We start from the raw sequence: 19507 nt of genomic DNA, 5'->3' as shown, positions 1-19507 counted from the left end.
GATTCCAACCCTCATGGATGACTTTGAGGGGTTCAAGACTTCAGTGGAGGAAGTAACTGCAGATGTGGTAGAAATAGCAAGAGAACAAGAATTTAAAGTGGAGCCTGAAGATGTGAATGAATCGTTGCAATCTCATGAGAAAACTTTAACAGACAAGAAATTGCTTCCTGAGAAGCAGGATTCCATCTTGAGATGGAATCTACTCCCGGTGCAGAGGTGCAGAGGCCATGAGGACTGTTGAAATGACAATAGAGGATTTAGAATGTTACATAACCTTAGTTGATAAAGCAGAGGCAGGGCTTGAGAGGATCGACTACAAAGTTGAAAAGTTCCAGTATGGATAAAATGCTATCAAACAACATCACATGCTACAGAGAAATCGTTCGTGAAAGGAAGAGTCAACCAATGTGGCAAACCTCACTGTTGTTTTATTGTAACAAATTGCCACAGCCACCCCCACCTTCAGCAACCACCACCACTGTGGTCAGTGAGCAGCCATCAATATCAAGGAAAGATCCTCCACCAGCAAAAAGATTAGGACTCACTGAAAGCTCAGATGATGATTAGCATTTTGTAGTAATGAAGTATTTTTTAATTAAGGTATGTACATTGTGGGGGGTTTTATTTGGACTTAATACTACTGCACACTCACTAGACTGCAGTATAGTAGAAATACAACTTTTATATGCACTGGGAAACCAAAAAATTCATTTCCTTTGCTTTTATGAGATGTTTGCTTTATTGTGGTGGTCTGAGTTCTGCAGTATCTCTGGGGTATGCCTCACATCTTTATTCATTTGTACAGTAGGATAATCTTGGAAATAGAACTGCGGGGTATAAAGATGTGTACATTTTGTACATAATTTTGATGTACATATTGCCATATTGCCTTCAAAGAAGTTTACACTAATTCATACTCTACAAAATGTAAATGAGTTCTTATTTCCCCATAAATCTTGCTGATCTGAGAGTGAAAAGAGCATTTTGTTTTTTTCATCTGCAATTCTTTAATAATGAGTAGGGTGGAGCATCTTTTCTGATGTTTATTGGCAATTTGTATATCCCTTTTGTATGAAATGCCATTTTTTCTCTTTTATACAGGAGTTGTTCATCTTTTCCTTATTGATTTATAAGAGTTCTTTTATATTAAGGAGATTAGCCATTTCTTTTTTTTTTTAATTTTTTTTTTCAACGTTTATTTATTTTTGGGACAGAGAGAGACAGAGCATGAACGGGCGAGGGGCACAGAGAGAGGGAGACACAGAATCGGAAACAGGCTCCAGGCTCTGAGCCATCAGCCCAGAGCCCGACGCGGGGCTCGAACTCACGGACCGTGAGATCGTGACCTGGTTGAAGTCGGACGCTTAACCGACTGCGCCACCCAGGCGCCCCGGAGATTAGCCATTTCTTATATTTGGTGCAAATATTCTTCCAGCTAATATTTTGTCTCTTGACGTTGTTTATATTAACATTTTGCTACACACAAGTTGAAAAGATTTAATTACCATCTTTCCCTTAAAACTCTGGATTTTGTTTTTGTTCCATGACAACATTATTATAAAATATTCACCTCTGTATACATTATGTGTAATCCTCACAATTTAGTAAAGTAATTATTGTAAAGAATACTTGATATTCTCGAGGAATACTGAGATGTCTTCAAACACCAAATTTGTAAGCACTACACTATTACAAAGATCTTATGAAATGATTCAAAGGTTTAACACCGTGACTCCAACTTTGTTTTATTGGATTCCTCCTTATTTTGGACCTTGAAATTTAAGGGTTTGTAGACACCTAGAGGAAGCTAGGATGAATCATGGTCAGTTTTCTTTGATTTCATTAAGCTCTGATATTTGTGTCTCTTCCTTTGATATATTTGTAAGGCACTTTCTGTTAGTGTGAGCCTCTTTTTATGCTGTTGAAGACACTAACCCATAAACCTTTTCTTTTATAAACATCTTCAGCTCAGAAAGAGGCAAGCACTTCCTTGGCAATGACTTTTTTTTTTTTTTTTTAGTTTATATCAATGGAAAATGCTATGTCAGGTCCTTGAACCCATCTCTCTTTGAGGCCAAAGTGGGTTGAGAGTTCTACTAACGTCTTCACTAATTGCTTCATAAAATACTTGCATATGCTCCTAGCTCTCTCTTGGATTACATTTTCCTGAGCATGATGTTTCCTATTCTTATCTTTACACCAAGAGTTACTCATGTTTTCAGTGTTTACTGGGTTTTCAACTCATTTGAGGAATTTTTTTTTTTTTAACCCCAGTGGTGGAAGCACTCACTGAACATAGTTTCTCAAAATTGTTTCTTCTTGCTTCTTTATTCATGTCATTTCCATCGCAAATATAAGGCTTTGACTAAGGTTACATTCCACTCTCTCACTTAATCAAAGAGCCTATCTCATGGCAAAGAGCCATCACTTTATTAATTTCTTCAATTTCATTGCGAACAGATTTGGAATTTCATTGCAAATAGAATTTCTTTTCAGAGCCATTTTTTAAAAAGAAAATTTTAAGCATTCTCATGGAGATACTACCTAAGTGGAGAAGAGTAGGCAATAAAGAAACTATGTCAACATACAGTTGCTGGATGATTAACAAGATTTATTCACTAGCTAAATGACTGGTTTATTTACTCATTTATTCCACAAATATTTAAAAGCACCTATATGCCAGGCATAATTAGGGCTGCATAATCCCTCATGGAGCTCAGTCAAGGGCTGGAATAATTATAGCCAGTACATATTGATTGTTTCATATTTGCTGGACAGTGTGCTGCATGTTTCAAAGTCTTTATATATCAAGTTCCTCACTTGCAAAAAGGGGATAATAGAGTAGTTTTGCATAAAGCTGCTGAAATAATTAAATGAAATAATATGTGTAAAGTGCCTAGAACAGGACTGGCTACGTATATAAATAAATAAATAAATAAATAAATAAATAAATAAATAAATATCTTGTTACAGTTTTATGATTATTATTATTTTCTTTGTATTTAATATACCTTAAAAAGTGGTGCTATTATTATCCTCATTTTATAGATAATAAAACTGATGCTTAGTAAGTTTAAGAAACCTATTCAAGGAAAACCACACAGTTAATAATAACAGAGGTAGGATTCAAATTCAGGTAAGCAATTCTCAGCTTATTCTTTCAACCCCTCAGCTATCCAGTCTTCTATACTCTGGCTAATGATAAAATTTAAACTTCCTTTCTAGCACAAATATGGAGGGTTATATGTCATGGACCTTTCTGGCCCAAACTGCAAATGTTAAATTGATAAATGCCAACGGTCCGCTTTCTACTTGAGAAAAAAGAGATTCAGAGAGGTCTTATATGGAAAAGTGTCTGAGCTTAAATCTCAAAACAGGGGTCCAAAGCCATATCACACTGACTAAAGGATCTTTTTAACTTTATTAAAACATAGTCATGGTGAAAATTTCTATTCACATTTATGGAATACATTTAACAGTATTATTGGTAGTTGCCGTTAGAGTGGTAAACATCATTAGCTCTTAAATTATACAATGTGACTTTGACTATATGGCTTTAAAAATGGTTTAAAATGTTTTGTAAAGGGTCTTGAAGGGAAAGGAAAGAAGAAAAGAAAGGAAAGAAATGCCTTACATATTACAATGGACATTTCTAAATGCACTTTTTATTTTGGGGAAATTTTAGATTTGCAGGAAAGTGGCTAAGAAAAAACGAGAGAGTTCACACGTACTCCTCCCAGTTTCCCCTTTACATTACCATCATACATTTGTCAAAACTGAGAAACTGACATTGGAACATTGTTAGTAACCAAACTATCTGTTTTATTTCACCAGTGTTTTCATTAATATTCCCTTTCTGTTCCAGGATCCAATCCAGGGTACCACACTGCATTTAGTTGTTATGTCTCCCCAGTCTCCTCTGGTCTGTGACAGTTTCTTAGACTTTAATTGTTTTTCTTAAGCTTAACTGTGTTCAGGAACACTAGCCAGATATCCTGTAGAATGTCCCCCCAGTCCAGGTGTGCCTGATGCTTTTTTTTTTTTTTCATGTTTTGACTGGGGTTATATTATGAACTTTTTAAAGTGAAGGGAACAAGAAAAATAATCCAAAACAATTTATAAGCTTCTGACCTACACCAGTCCTGGCAATTTTTTAAAATGTGAATCTCCCCTAAGAAATGTCATTAATTCAATAAAAATGTATTAAGCCTGTGCCAGGCACTCTTAGAGGCACAGAGGAAACATTAAGGACAATCAGCCTAGATTGAATGGTCATGAAAAGCCTGTTTGAGGAGGTAACATTTGAGAGGCCCAAATGACCAGATGGAACTACATAAGAGCAAAGATTTGGGAGAAGATTGTTTAGGAAAAGGGATTAACTACTGAAAGGCTTTGTGGCAGAGGTAAACTTAGTTTATTTAACAAGCTTCAGTAAGGGCAGAGTGGCTGGGTCATTGTTATGAAAGGAAGAGTGGTAGATGAGATGAACAAAGTGGCCAGGGGCTAGCTTGCATTGGGCTTCGTAGGCCATGGCAAGGGATATGAATTTTATGCTGAGTGGGACAGGAAATCTTTGCAAGGTTTTAACTAAGAGAAAGTTTTAACTAAGAATTATATATAATCTGATATATTTTAAAAGGATTACTCTAGACATTTTGTGGAGTATGAATTTTGGGGGATAGGAATAGAAGGTAGGAGCTTCTAGTTTGAGTTCTAGAAGTTAGGAGACAATTAGGTAGTCCAGGCAAGAAAAGATAATGATTGGAGTAGGATGGGAAGTAGTGGATATAAAGAGAACTGGTTGGATTGGGGTAAATGTCAGAGGATGAGGCAACAGCACTTAGTAATGAATTGAAAGTGAAATAAAGATTTTTAAGTTTTGGGCTTGATCAACTGAATTCATGATGGTGCTATTTATTGAGGTAGAGAGAGCCGACAGAGCATATGTTGCAGGAGGAAGGTGGGGGAGGCTCAGAAATCAAAAATGATCTGTTCAGGTCAATTTAAATTTGAGATGTTTCAAGTCATCAAAAAGGTAGATGTATGTATAAGTTTGGTGTCCACCAGAGTGTTCAGGAATGAAGACATAAAATCCATATAGAAAATAAACAAACACATATGCATGTAATATTAGTAACTTAATTTAGAGTGGGAAGAGTAGGAAGAGTAGCCAGACATCAATATTTGCTCATTTATTTATTAATCAATTCATGCATTCATATACTTACTCCACAAATATTTACTGCATAACAGCAAACCTATCAGGCTTTAGTACAGCCATGTCAATGGCCTCCAAAGAGAAGAATACAACCAGAGAAGGTGGATCATGGGAAGAAAACATTAGAACTTAAAAAAGGTATTTTTATCTAAAAACATAAAAAAACTAAGTCTTATGAATATTTAATATGTAGATTGACACTGGCATCTCACTATTAATGAGTAAAAATTATGAGTTATGCAATGTGGGGAATAATTCAGGGATTTTTTTCATTTTCTTTGATTTTAATCTATTGTGTGGTTTTTTTGTTTTTTTTTTTTTTTTGAGAGACAGAGAGAGAGAGAGAGAGAGAGAGAGAGAGAGAAAATCTTAAGCAGCCCTCATGCTCAGAGCAGAGCTTGATGCAGGGCTCAATCCCATAATCCTGGGATCATAACCTGAGCCTACATCAAAGGTTGGACATTCAACCTACTGAGCCACCCAGGCGCTCCTTAATATATTGTGATTTATTCCAGTTTATGTGTGCTGGGTTAAGAAAATTTACCAATGACATTATTATTTCATTAAACTAATCCCTCACTAAAAGGAAAGAAGCTAGGGGTGCCTGGGTGGCTCAATCAGTTAAGTGACTGACTCTTGATCTCAGTTCAAGTCTTGATCTCAGGCCAAGCCCCATGTTGGGCTCCATGCTTGGCGTGAAGCCTACTTAAAAATAAATAAATAGAGAGGGGAAAGTGGGTGATGGGCCTTAAGGAGGGCACCTCTTGGGATGAGCGCTGGGTGTCGAATGGAAACCAATTTGACAAATTATATTTAATATATAGAAAAAGCTTTAATGTAGGGGAATATAATGTTGCTAGCTCTTCTAACACACTTAATAAAAATTTAGGCTAGCAAAAAGATAAATTATTTAAAAATAAATAAATAAAATGAAAGTAGCTAGAAAAAGATTTCTGGAAAGAAAACATGAGTCGAAGACAATACAAACAAAGCAAAAAAGGTGATAGGAGAGATGACATCTACTTCTAGCATGAGCTGTACAGAAACCATCTTATTAAATAGTGGGAAGGACATTTTGAAATCAATGATTTGGAAATATTTCTATTACAGGAGTTTAATGTACAAATGGTTTGTGTGCTACCTAAGGCTGAGACAATGGTAAGTGAGGTGAGGCATTCCCCTCCGGTGCAAAACTTAAGAGGACAGCCACAACCTCAGTAATCAAGATAAATAGTATCTTACTACAACATTTTTTTTTTTAATTTACTTATTTTTGGAGTGGGGGGCAGAGACGGAGAGAGAGAATCCCAAGCAGGCTCTGTGCTAACAGCACAGATCTCATGAACCACGTGATCATGACCTGAGCCAAAATCAAGAGTTGAACGTCTAACTGACTGAGCCCCTCAGGTGCCCCCTAAAAATTCAAAATTAATGCAAACATCTATGATGAACAAAATATCAAAATTTTAAATAAAGACAAGGTCAAGGTCAGTACCCTAAAAAAATCTTACACATGTACATTAAAACTTGAAGGCAGAATTCTCTAAGCTATTGAAAACTCTTCCAAGCAATGAATTCCAAAGAGTTCTGAACCCATTTGTTAACAATTTAAAATGCAACATTTTCTGGCTGACATCAGGAAAGATAGAAAGTTAGTTGAATTTCAATAAAAACTTTTCATGATTGGTGGATGGAAGTGATAAAAATGGATACTTGCATTAGTAAGAACAGCCAAAGATGTACTTCTTCCATTAAGATTTACATATCTTTGTGAGTTATCTTTTCCAGCTTATGACAGCCATTAAAATGAGGTACAGAAATAGCCTGAACGTTGAATCAGACAATTTAATAACTGCTTCAGAAGGTATTAAAGATTTTAAAAACCATTGAAACCCAGTCAATCATATTGCTTTCACTAAATATATTTAGTGAGACTAACAAGAATTCTTTCTACCATTAATATAAAAGATAACTCTTACAGTTACCTTTAAATGTTTATTTTTATCTTATCCTTTTTACATATTAAAAACGTTTTATGTCACATATAGCAGGATGTGTATATGACTTATACAAGTATACAGACTTACACATTTTTTTTTTTTTTTTTTTTTTGCTAATAGGGGAGTGCAATCAAAAAACGTTTAGAGAGGGGCCCCTGGGTGGCCAATCTATTAAGCCCCTGATTTCAGCTCAGGTCATGATCTCACAGATGGTGAGTTCAAGCCCCACATCTGGGCCCTGCGCTGACAGCTCAGAGACTGGAATCTGCTTCCTATTCTGTCTCCTTTTCTCTCTGCCCACCGCCCCTCACACTCAAAATTAATAAACGCTAATAAATAAATAAACTCAAAAATAAATAAACATTAAAAATTTAAAAATAAAAGTTTGGAGAGCACAAGTACAGGTAGTTAACGCTGTGGGTGTTAGGAATATGGCAGGATTATATTATCTCAGCACGGTGTAAAATCTCTGTACCCACGGAAGTCTTCACGAGGGACCCCTTGATGAGGCTTCATAAAGGTTCATGAGTGAGATTTGGAAAAATATCTATTGCCTAATTTGCTTAGTATAAAACAGAGCACAATGCTGACAGAGGAGATTTAAGTACTCTGAAAACATTCTTAAAGAAGATGGTATGTTCAAACCGCAGCCCTACTCGCAGAAGCGATCTCAGTCCCAGACTTGAACCTGTCGGGAGAAGGAAGTTCCCATAAAGGGGGCAGGAGAGTGCCCCTCTAATGGAGGGTGTATGTGTGTGTTTGGCGGGGGAGGTGCGTGGAGAGTAACAACGTTTCTCTGGACGAGGGCTGCTGCCTCCCCTCGCAGGAAATGGCCTTGAGGTCCCTCGAGCCGGGGCCATCAAGAGGGTAGGGAGAGGCGAAAAAGAAAACGCAGTTCCTTCAGGCTGCGGCCGCGTCTGAGGGCGGAGGCCGAGAGACCGCCCGTGACGCCTTCTCTTCCAGAAAGAGGCCAGGGCTATGTGAAGAGGGGCTGAAGTTCAGCCGCTTTTCTAACAGGAAGGGAGAGCCGTATTGGGGGGGGGGGGGCGGTAGGGTCAGAGAAGGAGCTTTCGGCTCGACTCTTTCCCTGGTGGGCAGCGGGACCGAAGAGCCCCAGAAGGCATGGAGTATTCTGAGGCCTGGCCCTCTCCCTGCCGGCAGGGGGAGTCCCGAGATGGACGGCCCAGAATCCCTCCCACGAAAGGCGTTTGCAGGGCCGCTGAACCACTTTTGTACATCCCGGGGCTGAGTAAGAGGTGAGGTAATTAGACGCGAACGACAGCTGCCTCGGCACCTTGGGCGCCTGGCGCGGGGCTGGGAGCCCGACGGTCCGAATTCTCGCGAGAGCGGCCGCCGCCATTTTTCCATTGATTGCAGCGGGCTGGGGGAGGGGCCGACGACGAAGGCGACGGCGGCGGCGGCGGCGGCGGCTGCGGCGGCAGCGGCGGAGCAGCCGTGGGTCGGTGTCTGCGCGCTGGTGTCTGAGGCCCAGTCTGAGGCCTCCGCGGTTGCCGGAACGCAGACGGTGGAGAGGATGACTGCCGCTGCTATTCTCTCCTGAGTTAGAAAGCCGCCACCACCCTGCCCCCTCCCCCGGCCGGGCAGAGAGGAGCGGCCGGAGTCTGAGCCATGGTGCCCGGCGAGGAGAACCAACTGGTCCCGAAAGAGGTGAGGGGCCAGCGGAGGAGGCTAGGCCCGAGGCCTGCGTCCGCTCGAGGCAGAGCAGGCCCGGGCGAGGGGTCGGCTGCGGGCCCAGCTCTTGTGCGGGCCTGGCTGTGAGGGAAGGAGGAGGTGTGTGGTGGGGGCTGTACGGTGGGTGCGGTGAGCAGTTGGGAGACCTGACTGGATCTAAGGGGCCTGGGGAGTCGAGACCTCCTTTCTCGCGTTTGTCGGGCTGGACAAATAAAGGAGCGGAGTGGAAGGGATCAGGTCCAGCTTTGGGGGAAGAAAGTGGCCTTTTAAGTACTTATTTAACATGTTGAGCCAACGTAATTTTGAAGACAAAATTCTGTAACAGTTGGTAATGGGCACGACAGGGTGACGGTGCTTCTTCTGGTTTTGACAGTGGCAGTGTGTAGCTTTCGGGGCTTGTGAAATCTACACCCAACTTGAGATCTGTGGGAGGACAGAGTTAACTGTTAGGACTTTTTTGAACTCCTGTTACTCGGTAAATACCGTTGGCCTGCCTAAATGGGGCCTATCGAAGATCGTTGAAAAAGTTAATGTGACTTTCATGTAAAGGTAAGAGATAGCCGAACATTACCATATGGAGAGCTGAACTACTTTTTGTAGTTGGGTTGTGTATGGTAGTTTGGGTGACTTCTTGAATTCTTAAAAGCAAGTGATATGAGAAGCCTTGACATCTTGGCTTCTCTTGAATAGTAGTAGAAGGTTAATGGTAGAATCCAGCACTGGCCAGTGAATTTCAACATATTAATAGTATCTCTGTTGGCTTTATAAATATCTTCAGCGTATCCAAATGTGTATTTTTAACTGGTTAATCATCAGGCTAATGCTTTGGATTTTTATTCTCATATACCTTAAATAGAGGCAGTGTCTTTTTGAAATGAGCTGTGTAGAATCTTGGTATTTGTAAGTGATGTTCCTTAAAAATTCTTAGTTTTGCTTTTTTAGTTGCTTTGTAGCAATTGGTTGTTACTTAAGCAAGCTCTGACACTGCAAAAGTGATATTAGAGTTATTTATGATAAAAATATTTTTCTAACTTTGTCAGATGATATTGTTTTGCAAGCACAGTTTTTTAAAAACTCCGGTATCATGTGTCAGTATTTATTCATCGAACATCACAAACTCTGTGCAAAGTGGCTAAGCAGATAAATTAATCAGAATTCTTGCCTTGGAAGCTTTCAAAGCTACTAAGAAAGAGAACACTGGTAATGTTCCTTGAGCTTCATGTAGGGGAGAGGTACCTTACTACCTAAGTAACTCTTATGCAAGGATCGAAGTAATAGTTGCTATAAGAAAGATACAACATGCATTTTCTTTTAGAGGTACATACTGCTGGTTTTCATTCTTACAAAAACCAAAGTTAGTCCTTTCTTAATTTTTTGACCATTAGAAAAATATAATATAGGTGAAACGTTAAGAAAATGCAACATCAGATTTCCCTGATTGGTGTATAAAAAACACGTTATGGATATATAACTTCGCAGGAAAATATCTGTTGTGTAAAAGCTGATACTATAATGCTGCTTTTACCAAAGTTTGGATTTTAATTTCCTCTCCTTTAAGACTAACTCCTTTACCTAAGGCTTCAAGCACATCCCAGTTTTTTCTTCTTCTATATTTTTTGGAACATATGCCTTCCCCCCCCAACCCCCCATCATCTAGATTCATCTTCAGGCTGTTCTTTTTCCCTGGCTCTTCTCATGATTCCTGGAAGCATGCACAGTAGTCTCACATCTTAAGACTGTCACTTGAAGTTCTTGCCTTTTTAAGCTAGCTAGCTACCTAGTTCTTTTTTGATAGCCATACTCTTTCTGAATTCTTCTTACTTGCTTCTCTTCCTTGGGTGTTCTGTTGCATTTGCTTTTGGTGATATTGTACTTTTTTGTTTTTTTTCCTATCTGTTTGTCTTATCTGCCTGCTCATTTAGTCAATGCCTTTTCTGTGTCCTTAATTATCACTTCTGTCTTTGTCATCTCCTGTCTGGTCTTTGTAGTAGGAATAGAATTATACAGTGCTAACGCTGAGGGAGAGTATAGTGATCATCTAGTAACTTAACATCCCTTTACTTTAGAGATGAGGACATAGGGCCAGAGGATTGAAAGTGACTTGTTTAGGATCACATGAGTAAATTAGAGGGTGAGGACTGGAACTCACATCCCTGCACTGTTCCTTGATTCTAATTTATAGATCCCTCCGTGTAACCTGGAGGGTCTGGAAGAGTAGTGTGTAACTAAATAAATTTGCTATGTGAAAATAAATTGTAGAATTAAAAAAAAAACTTGCTTTGGTTCTAATGGCTTATTATCAACAATCTAGAGGATTCTGTTTTTGTTTGTTTCGTTTTGTCTTTAGGACCTTTGTATGGGGAACCTCTTACCTCTACTAGATTTAGATCTTGGTTGGGTGTGTGCATTCATGCATGTGTGTAGTTGTTGAATGAATAATATATTATTCTCATCCCTGAAGCTCCAGGACAAATGTATTGTAGACCACTCCAAAGAAGGCAGCTTAGTGTAGTACAGGTATTGGTAAACCCTGTGGGTCAAATCCAGCTCGTAGCCCGTTTTTGTATGGCTGTTATTGTAAAAAAATAAATAGAATAATTTGTGCCACATGAAAATATATGAAATTCACATTTAGTATTTATAAATAAAATTTTACTGGAACACAGCCATGCCATTTATTTACTGTTGTCTGTGGCAATAGGAGAGTTGAGTAGTTACTATAGATGCTGTCTACAGGATAAATTTGAAACTACTTAGCTTTGTATTCAAGGCCTAGTACAGTTGATTCTGGCCACAACCTTCCTTTTCAGCTTATCTCTTCTCCCATGAAACAAGTTTTTAATGCAGCCAAACGGGTTTCTCTGTAACTTGCTTTTTACTTCTATTTGTACTATCACCTCTTTGCTACTTCTTTGTTCAGACTCTTTGTATACATTTTTCCTTAAACACCCCATAGCTCATTTATTGTAAAAATCTTTTTATGACCATTTTAACCTTAGGGACTTCTCCTTCTTAGGAGACCTTTACATATGACTGGAATTCATTTGGCAACTAATGAATAGTGCTTGGTGACATCTATTATGGTCTCAAACTGTAATATACATTTTTATATTATTATTTTTTAATGTTTGTTTATTTTTGAGAGAGAGAGAGACAGACAGAGTGCGAGCAGGGGAGGGGTAGAGAGAGAAGGAGGCACAGGATCTGAAGCAGGCTCCAGGCTCTGAGCTGTTGGCACAGAGCCCGATGTGGGGCTCAAACTCACAAACCATGAGATCCTGACCTGAGCCGAAGTCGGACACTTAAGCGACTGAGCCACCCAGGTGCCCCCACATTTTTATATTATTTTTTATGAATTCCTTGGCAGCAGAGATCTTTGTGTGTGTTTTTCAGTTTTCTGTTTTTGTATACATTATAGGTCTAGGACAGTATCCTTTCTGGAACATATATTCAGTAATATTCATTGATGTGGTGACAGCGTTGTAAAGAAACCTAGAATTCTAACCAGTTATCCCCTACTTGGATGTTTTCCATAGCACCGTTGGCAGGCTGTTTTCCAACCTTTGCTTGAACATTTTCATGACTAATCTCTGACAACATCTTTGCCTTAGAAAAGATGTTATTTTAAGTTTTTGAGCTGAAAAAAGTCTAGACCTCTAAACCTGCCATTTTTTGATGATTGCCTTTGAAATCCTAAATCATTTCCCATAGGATAGCTTTTTCTCATTGTTGAAGATGTGAGAGGGGAGTAGGAAGTCAGTCCTCTTTTCTACAATCTGAGCGTCCTCAGTTCTTTAACTTTTTCTCAGTTGCTCTCTTTTAGACACAGTCCAGTGTTTTTGGTGTATCCCTCCTAAATTATTGTACCTAGAGAAGAGCAGAGAGTGTGATCTGTTCATTGTGGTTAACAGTAAAGCTTTTCACCTCACTTTTTCATTCTATTCTATCTCTTTGAATTGTATTAATATTGGCTTTCAGATCTCTTGCTTTTACTATTCCAATTTTTATTTATTGCTTTGTTGCTTTTATTATTCTCCTTCTTTATAAGGATTTGTGACACTAATATTTATTGAGTCCTCACTGTGCATATTACTGTACTGTGACATGTAAGGAATGTGTAGAGGAAATAGGAGAGATTCATTTTTCCCTCAAGTGTCTTATGTGTAATTAAGGATAAGGTACATATTTACTAATGGTTTAACCATAGTACTTAAAGTGATGTCCAGAGTGTATAAATGTAGGGAAGATGGAAAAGTGAAAGAAAAGACAAAAGAGTATTTAGTTTCATATCTCAGTGCATTTCTTTCTGTCTCTTTTCCATGCAGTAACTACTGCTTCTATTTGGAACTAATGGTAGTGATAGTAATAACCAATATTTATGGAACATTTATTGTATGTCAGATGCTGTTATATGGGCTTTGTATATATTACCTCATTTGAGCTTCACAGTGACCTCCCATATAAGGTCTTATATGAAGACCATTGATATTGACAACTCTCAAAACATTATTTTTTTTAACGTTTTTGTTTATATTAGAGAGAGAAAGAGAGAGAGAGAGCTTGAGCCGGGGAGGGACAGAGAGACTGAGACAGAATCTGAAGCATGCTCCAGGCTCTAAGCTGTGAGCTGAGAGCTGTTAGCACAGAGTTGGACGCAGGGCTTGAACCCACGAGCAGTGGGATCGTGACCTGAGCCGAAGTCAGATGCTTAACCAGCTGAGCCACCCACCCAGGCTCCCTGAGAACTCCCAAAACATTAAAACAACTTATTTTTTATTTGTTACCTGTTTTTCTTTTATTCATTTATTTATTTTTGAGAGAGAGGGAGCACACAGGAGGAGAAGAGAGAGAGGGAAAGAGAGGGGGAGAGAGAGAGAATCCCAAACAGGCTCTGCTGTGTCAGCACAGAAGCCAATGCTGGACTCAAACTCACGAACCGTGAGATCATGACTTGAGCCGAAACGAAGAGTTGGACGCTTAACTGGCTGAGCCACCCAAGCACCCCTCTATTATCTGGTATTTAATAAAATCCATCAGTATTTACTACGGTCAATGTCAAATGAATATTCTTTTAATTTTATGTTTCCTAATTACTTGAGGAAATAGGCTGCGATGATCTTTCTTGGTTTTGGCCGTTCTTTAAAAATTAGCCTTTAAAAAAAATATTTGGAGTATTGATTTTCCTTTACCAGTAAAAGGCAGTTTGGTAGTTATGTCAAGTAACAACCGTGGTTTACATATATTGGAGTGTTTAATAAAAATCATTAGTATTTCAGACACCATTGGGGAAATGTCCACTTAATAAAGCAAAAAACCTGAATGCAGTTGTGTATGATTCCAAATTTGTCAGGGAAAGAATGGACAATTTAGGGTTATGCACACTTAAAGATTAGAAGGAATACTCTAAAATAATAATTATTGTTCTTGGATATCTGGATCATTGAGCTATATTTAGATTTTCTTTACATAGTTCAACAATGGGCATGTACAGTACTAAAAAAAAGAAATTTAAATGAACTAATTGTAGTTTTTGAGGTAATTTTTGGTATTATATTGTTTTTTATGCTGATTTTTATCTTTTTCCTCTCTTCTTGCTCTGTGTATTTGCCACAGAGTAATCTGATCCACTTGCGTGGCTTCAGTGTTTCATTGTAATATACCCATTTCTGTCTCCAGTCCTGACCCCTCTTCTTCTAGATTCAGATTTCCACCTGCATACTCGATATCTCTAGTTGGTTGTACTCTTAAGACCCACAAATTGAATGTAGGTAATATCAAGATCTTTTCTATCTCTCTTGTCATGTTCTCCTCTCAACACTTTTCTTTCCTGTTCTGTTCAGTTAGTATTGTCAGCATCTATGATTTGCTTAAGTTGGGAGATTTTTTTTTGACTCCTCCTTTTTCCTTTTTCTTATATTTAAATTAGTTCATCACTTGTATCCTTACTTTTCACTTTGTGGCTCTGCCTCTGTTTTCTCATTCAAATGTATTCCTGCTAAGTGGTGGTTTTTTTTTGTTTGTTTGTTTTTTTGTTTTTTTGACCTGTAGGCTGTTCTCTTTCCTAAGCTGTCCTCTCCACAACGTCAGTTAGTTTCTAAAACAGGTGAATTTATGATTTACTTACTTTGAAAGTTTATAGTTACTACCCTCTGATTGCCAAGTGAATAATAGGTATTGTTTATAAACACTGTGTGCCAGACACTATGCTAAACAGTTTACATATGTTATCTTATTTAATTCCTGTAAGAGCCCTCTAAGACAGCTATTGTTTTTCATTATCTTATAGATGAAGAAGGTAAGATTTAAAGAGGTTGAGGACCTTGCTCAAAGTTATAAAGCTGTTTGGTTCTAAGTCTGCACGCACAGCCTTCACCAGTGAAAGTACTTCATAATCCAGCTTCAGTTGATTTTTTTTTAAGTTTAATTTTTATCAAAGTTATACATGCACACATTTAAAAGAGTTTAATAGTTCTGCAAGATTATTGACAAAACATAGTCGTTTGCAAATTCTCCTTCCCTTTTATTTCAGGCTCTTCAAAGACAACCACTTTCAACTCATTTTTTTGATGTTTATCTCCATATCTCAAAATAGCATGCTAGTAGTGTTCCTTCTTGGTTTTTCAGTTTAAGGCATTATCTACTGACTTCTTACAGTGGAAGATACGGTTTACTGCTCTCCCCAGCCACTCAGAGACACACTTCTCAATCCTGCTTAATCTTCCCGGTATTGTCATATTGCAAGTACTTTGGTTACATCAGTACTCAGTGTGACTATAAGCTATTCATAGTTGAGCCCTGTAGTTTGCTGTGATTATTTTCCTTTCTAGTACATCTTGTTTTCCCCGAGTTAATGGTTTTTGTTTTTGTTTAAATTGGCTTTTGTTTAGTTTTCTGTGTACTTCATTTAGCCAAGGGGTTCTCAACAGGGGACAACCTAGTGGACATTTGGCGGTGTTGGGTGGGTGGAAGGAGGGCAGGGAGTGTGCTACTGATATCTAGTAGTGGAAGCCAGCTGTGCTGCCAAACATCATCCTATACTGCACAGGACATCCTCAACAAAGAATTATGTGGCTCAAAGTGTCACTAGTGACACTGTTGAGAAACTGTGATTTAGTCCAAACTCTCTCTCAAGTGTGTAAATCTCGTCTTATTTTGTTCAAACCTACTAATTTTTTATTTACATTTTTTTGAATTGCAGCTGTTGTCTTAGATTTGCCTTTACTGTCATCTTAGTAGACCCCCTCAGGTCTCTCTTGTATTGGGTCTCCTCCTTCTGTATCTGATGTCTTCTTTCTTTGCTTGTTTTCTCATTTTGGAGGACCACTTTCAGTAGTGGTCTCTGGATGAGATACAATTTTTCCCAGACCTCACATGCCTGAAAATGTTTCTTTTCTCTTGCTTTATAGAGTTTGGCTGGACAGAGAATTCTTGGTTAGAAAAAAATTTTCTCTCAGAATTTTGCAAACATTGCTCCGCTGTTTTCTTTTTTTCAGTGTTGCTGTTGAGGCATCAGATGCTTAGGAGATTCTTTCCCACTATTTTGAAACTTTCTTTTTCCTTTCTGGAAGCTTAGAGAATCTTTTTGCCTACAATTCTGAAATTCCTGTATTATGTGCGGGAATAGGTATAGGTCTTTTATAATCCATTTCTATTGAGTTCAGGGTAGTCTTATTCGTTCAGAAATGTATTTCATCAGTTCTGGGAAATTTCCTTAAATGTATTTTTTTCATTTCCTCCATTGGTTTTCTTTGTTCTCTCTTGAGTTCCTGTTGTTTAGTCGTTGGGCCTACTGACTGCTTTCTCTAATTTTCTTGTCTGTGTTCATCTATTTTACATTTCTTTTCCCCTTGCTTTCTGGGAAATTTTTCTCAACTTTTATCTTACAGTTCTTCTACTGAGGTTTTATTTCTGCCATCATATTTATAATTTCCAAGCACTCTTTTTATTTTTCCTGAAAAAATTTTAAATATTCTGTTTCTGACTTGTGGATGCAATGCTTCTCTTATCCCTGTTGGGAAATTAGTATAGTTTTCCTCTCTGCGTATCCCCCCTTTCCTCCAGATTTCCTTTTTGTGTTTATTTGCTTGGGCTTTGTCTTTCATATGAGATGGCTGGTGATCCTTCCAAGTCAGCTCTTAAAAGGGGTGCCTTAAAAAGCTTAGAAGCCCTACAAGTGGGTGATTATGATTTTCCCTGTAGAGGGATATAGTTGAATAACTTCCTTGCAGATTACCAATGACACATCTTCTATCTTGTGCTGGACTGATTTCCCAGAAAAGGTTTCTGATCTTATGCCGGGAGAGGACAAGCTTGGGAGTTGAGTAGGAAAATCATTAAGAATGTTAAAGAATGTAAATACATTTTCATTTGTTCTCCAGGTTTCAGTATGGCATTCCTCACATTCATTTGAGCCTGGCGTCCTCTAGTGCAGAGACACTCTGTTTCATGCTCTCCGAGGTCATTTGGCCTTTTGCCAGGGAGGGTCAAGGAGCAAAAGAGAGGCCTGGGGGTTCTCACTGCCTCTTAAATTTCAATCTGTTCTTCTAGTTTGGACCCCACCCTTATTCCCACGGTGTCTGAAAATGCCAGCTTCTGTGCCTTTCAGGGTTTTTTTTTCCCCCTCCCATTTTCCTTTAAAGTTTTTTTGTAGAAAAGTTGGAAAAAGATTGGAGAATTCTCATATACGTTTCACCGAGCTTCTCTTCATGTTAACATCTTATGTAACTATGAACACTTATCAAAAGTAAGAAATTAACCAGATTTAACTAGTTTTTCCACTAATGGGCTTTTTTTGTTCCAAGATCCAAATTCTTGATCCTATGCTGCATTCTGTTGTCTTGTCTCCTTAGTTTCCTTTTATCTTCGACGATCCTCACCTTTTCCTTCTTTCATTGACCTTGACACTTTTGAACAGTTATTTTGTATAATGGCCCTTAATTTGGGTTTGTCTGACATTTTCTCATGATTTATGACTTCTCTCATGAGGTTAGGAATTAAAGAGAGGGATATTACAGATGTGATGTGTCCTCAGTACATCATATGGGGGGGTCTTGGGGAATATGATGTACTGCTAGTGATGCGTTAACCTTGATCTCTTGGGTATGGTGTCTGCTGGGTTTCTCCACTTGTAAAGTTACTGTTTTCCTCTTTAGTAATTATTAAATATTGGAGAGTATGCAGTTATCTTGTTTCTTTTTAAACTTATTCTGCCTACTAATTTTTAGCATCCATGTATGGATCTTGTCTTATTACTGGTGCATTCTAATAGCAATTTTCTATTTTCCTCATTATTTCTGTTTATTCATTGGAATTCTGTGAAGAAGAGTTATCCCTATTCTCCATATATCTACTTATATGTTTATATCGATATAGACTTCTGGGTATTTATTGTATTCGTTCAGTTATAACCCAATACTATTTTATTTGCTTTGTTTTTTAAGCTGTTCCAGTCTTGGCCAGGGAAGCTCTTTCTGGTTGGCATTGGTGTGTTCATCCTTGCTTTTTGAGCACTTAACTTACTTTCTGGCACCATATTATGCTTCAGCCCGTGGTATATTTTCTCTGCCTCAACCCTGGAAACATCACTTCTGGGAGTATAGGAGGCCTTTTGGTATAAATGTCGTCTGGTTTTCTTCTAAGCTAATGTAGAATTCAGCCTCTTCAGATGTAGAGTCATTACCATTTGATCTGCTTTCTGGTTTCTAAAACCATGTTTCTGGTTTCTTACAGGTTTAGGCTCTCCAAAATATTTCTTTACTCTTATTTTAGCAATATCTTGAGAAGCCGCAGAACTAAATGCTTATATGTAATCAGCCTATCCTCTTTAACCTCTTTAATCAGTCTATCCTCTTTAAATTCCTAACTTAATGTTTTTGTCTTCTGCCCAGGCCAGTTTTGTTTTAGCCACATTTGACTGTATTAGTTTCTGTTCCTAGATGAGTTGTTTGCTTTCATGTGTCAATTCTGTGCCCTGCCCTGAGTGCATAGTATGAAGTACTTTTTTATCATCTGGTTCCTAGGGAGTTTTAAATGGGTGAACTTGGATTTTACATGAAAACTAACTAAGTACTTTTTTAGGGTTTCCTCTTTTTTATTTTCCATTTCTTTTGATTAGTCACATAAACTTTTTGCATCTTAGTGTTGAGGTACCACAATTTTTTGCTGAAATGGAAGGGAGAGAGCCAGTACATTTCTGGGGTACTAGAGTACCATGGTAGCCCAACTTGGAAAGAAAAAATTGTATTGAAAATAGGGTGTTGTGAAAAACATAGTATTAAATTGTATATTTAAATATCTATTATAAATTAAGGTTCCAGAAGACATCTACTTTTAAAATGGATTCATTTTTTTGTAATGTTTATTTATTTATTTTGAGAGAGAGACAGAGCGTGAGTGGAGGAGGGACAGAGAGAGATACAGAATCCGAAGCAGGCTCCAGGCTCTGAGCTGTCAACACAGAGCCCGTTGTGGGGCTTGAACCACAAACCATGAGATCATGACCTGAGCTGGAATCAGATGCTTAACTGACTGAGCCATCCAGGCACCCTATTTGTGTGTGTGTGTGTGTGTGTGTGTGTGTGTGTGTGTGTGTGTGTGT

At 38.3% G+C, this 19507-nt stretch overlaps 1 protein-coding gene across 2 annotated transcripts in view; it reads left to right on the top strand.

The window, feature by feature from the left end:
• Positions 1-8320: 8320 nt before the first annotated feature.
• The window catches only part of USP47 (ubiquitin specific peptidase 47), a 110781-nt gene continuing 99594 nt past the window's right edge, over positions 8321-19507 (top strand). The window contains exon 1 of one of the 2 annotated variants that reach the window (XM_040456860.1): positions 8321-8886. In XM_040456860.1, coding sequence (XP_040312794.1) covers positions 8848-8886 — 39 coding nt within the window. In that variant the 5' untranslated portion in view covers positions 8321-8847. The remainder of the gene's footprint in view (positions 8887-19507) is intronic. The other variant, XM_040456861.1, reaches the window with a different exon arrangement.

The sequence above is a fragment of the Herpailurus yagouaroundi genome, unplaced genomic scaffold, assembly GCF_014898765.1.
Source record: "Herpailurus yagouaroundi ecotype Mexico unplaced genomic scaffold, PumYag 218, whole genome shotgun sequence".
Classification (NCBI taxonomy): domain Eukaryota; kingdom Metazoa; phylum Chordata; class Mammalia; order Carnivora; family Felidae; genus Herpailurus; species Herpailurus yagouaroundi.
The sequence above is the reverse complement of the archived record's forward strand: the minus strand, read 5'-3'. Positions and strand labels throughout refer to the sequence as shown.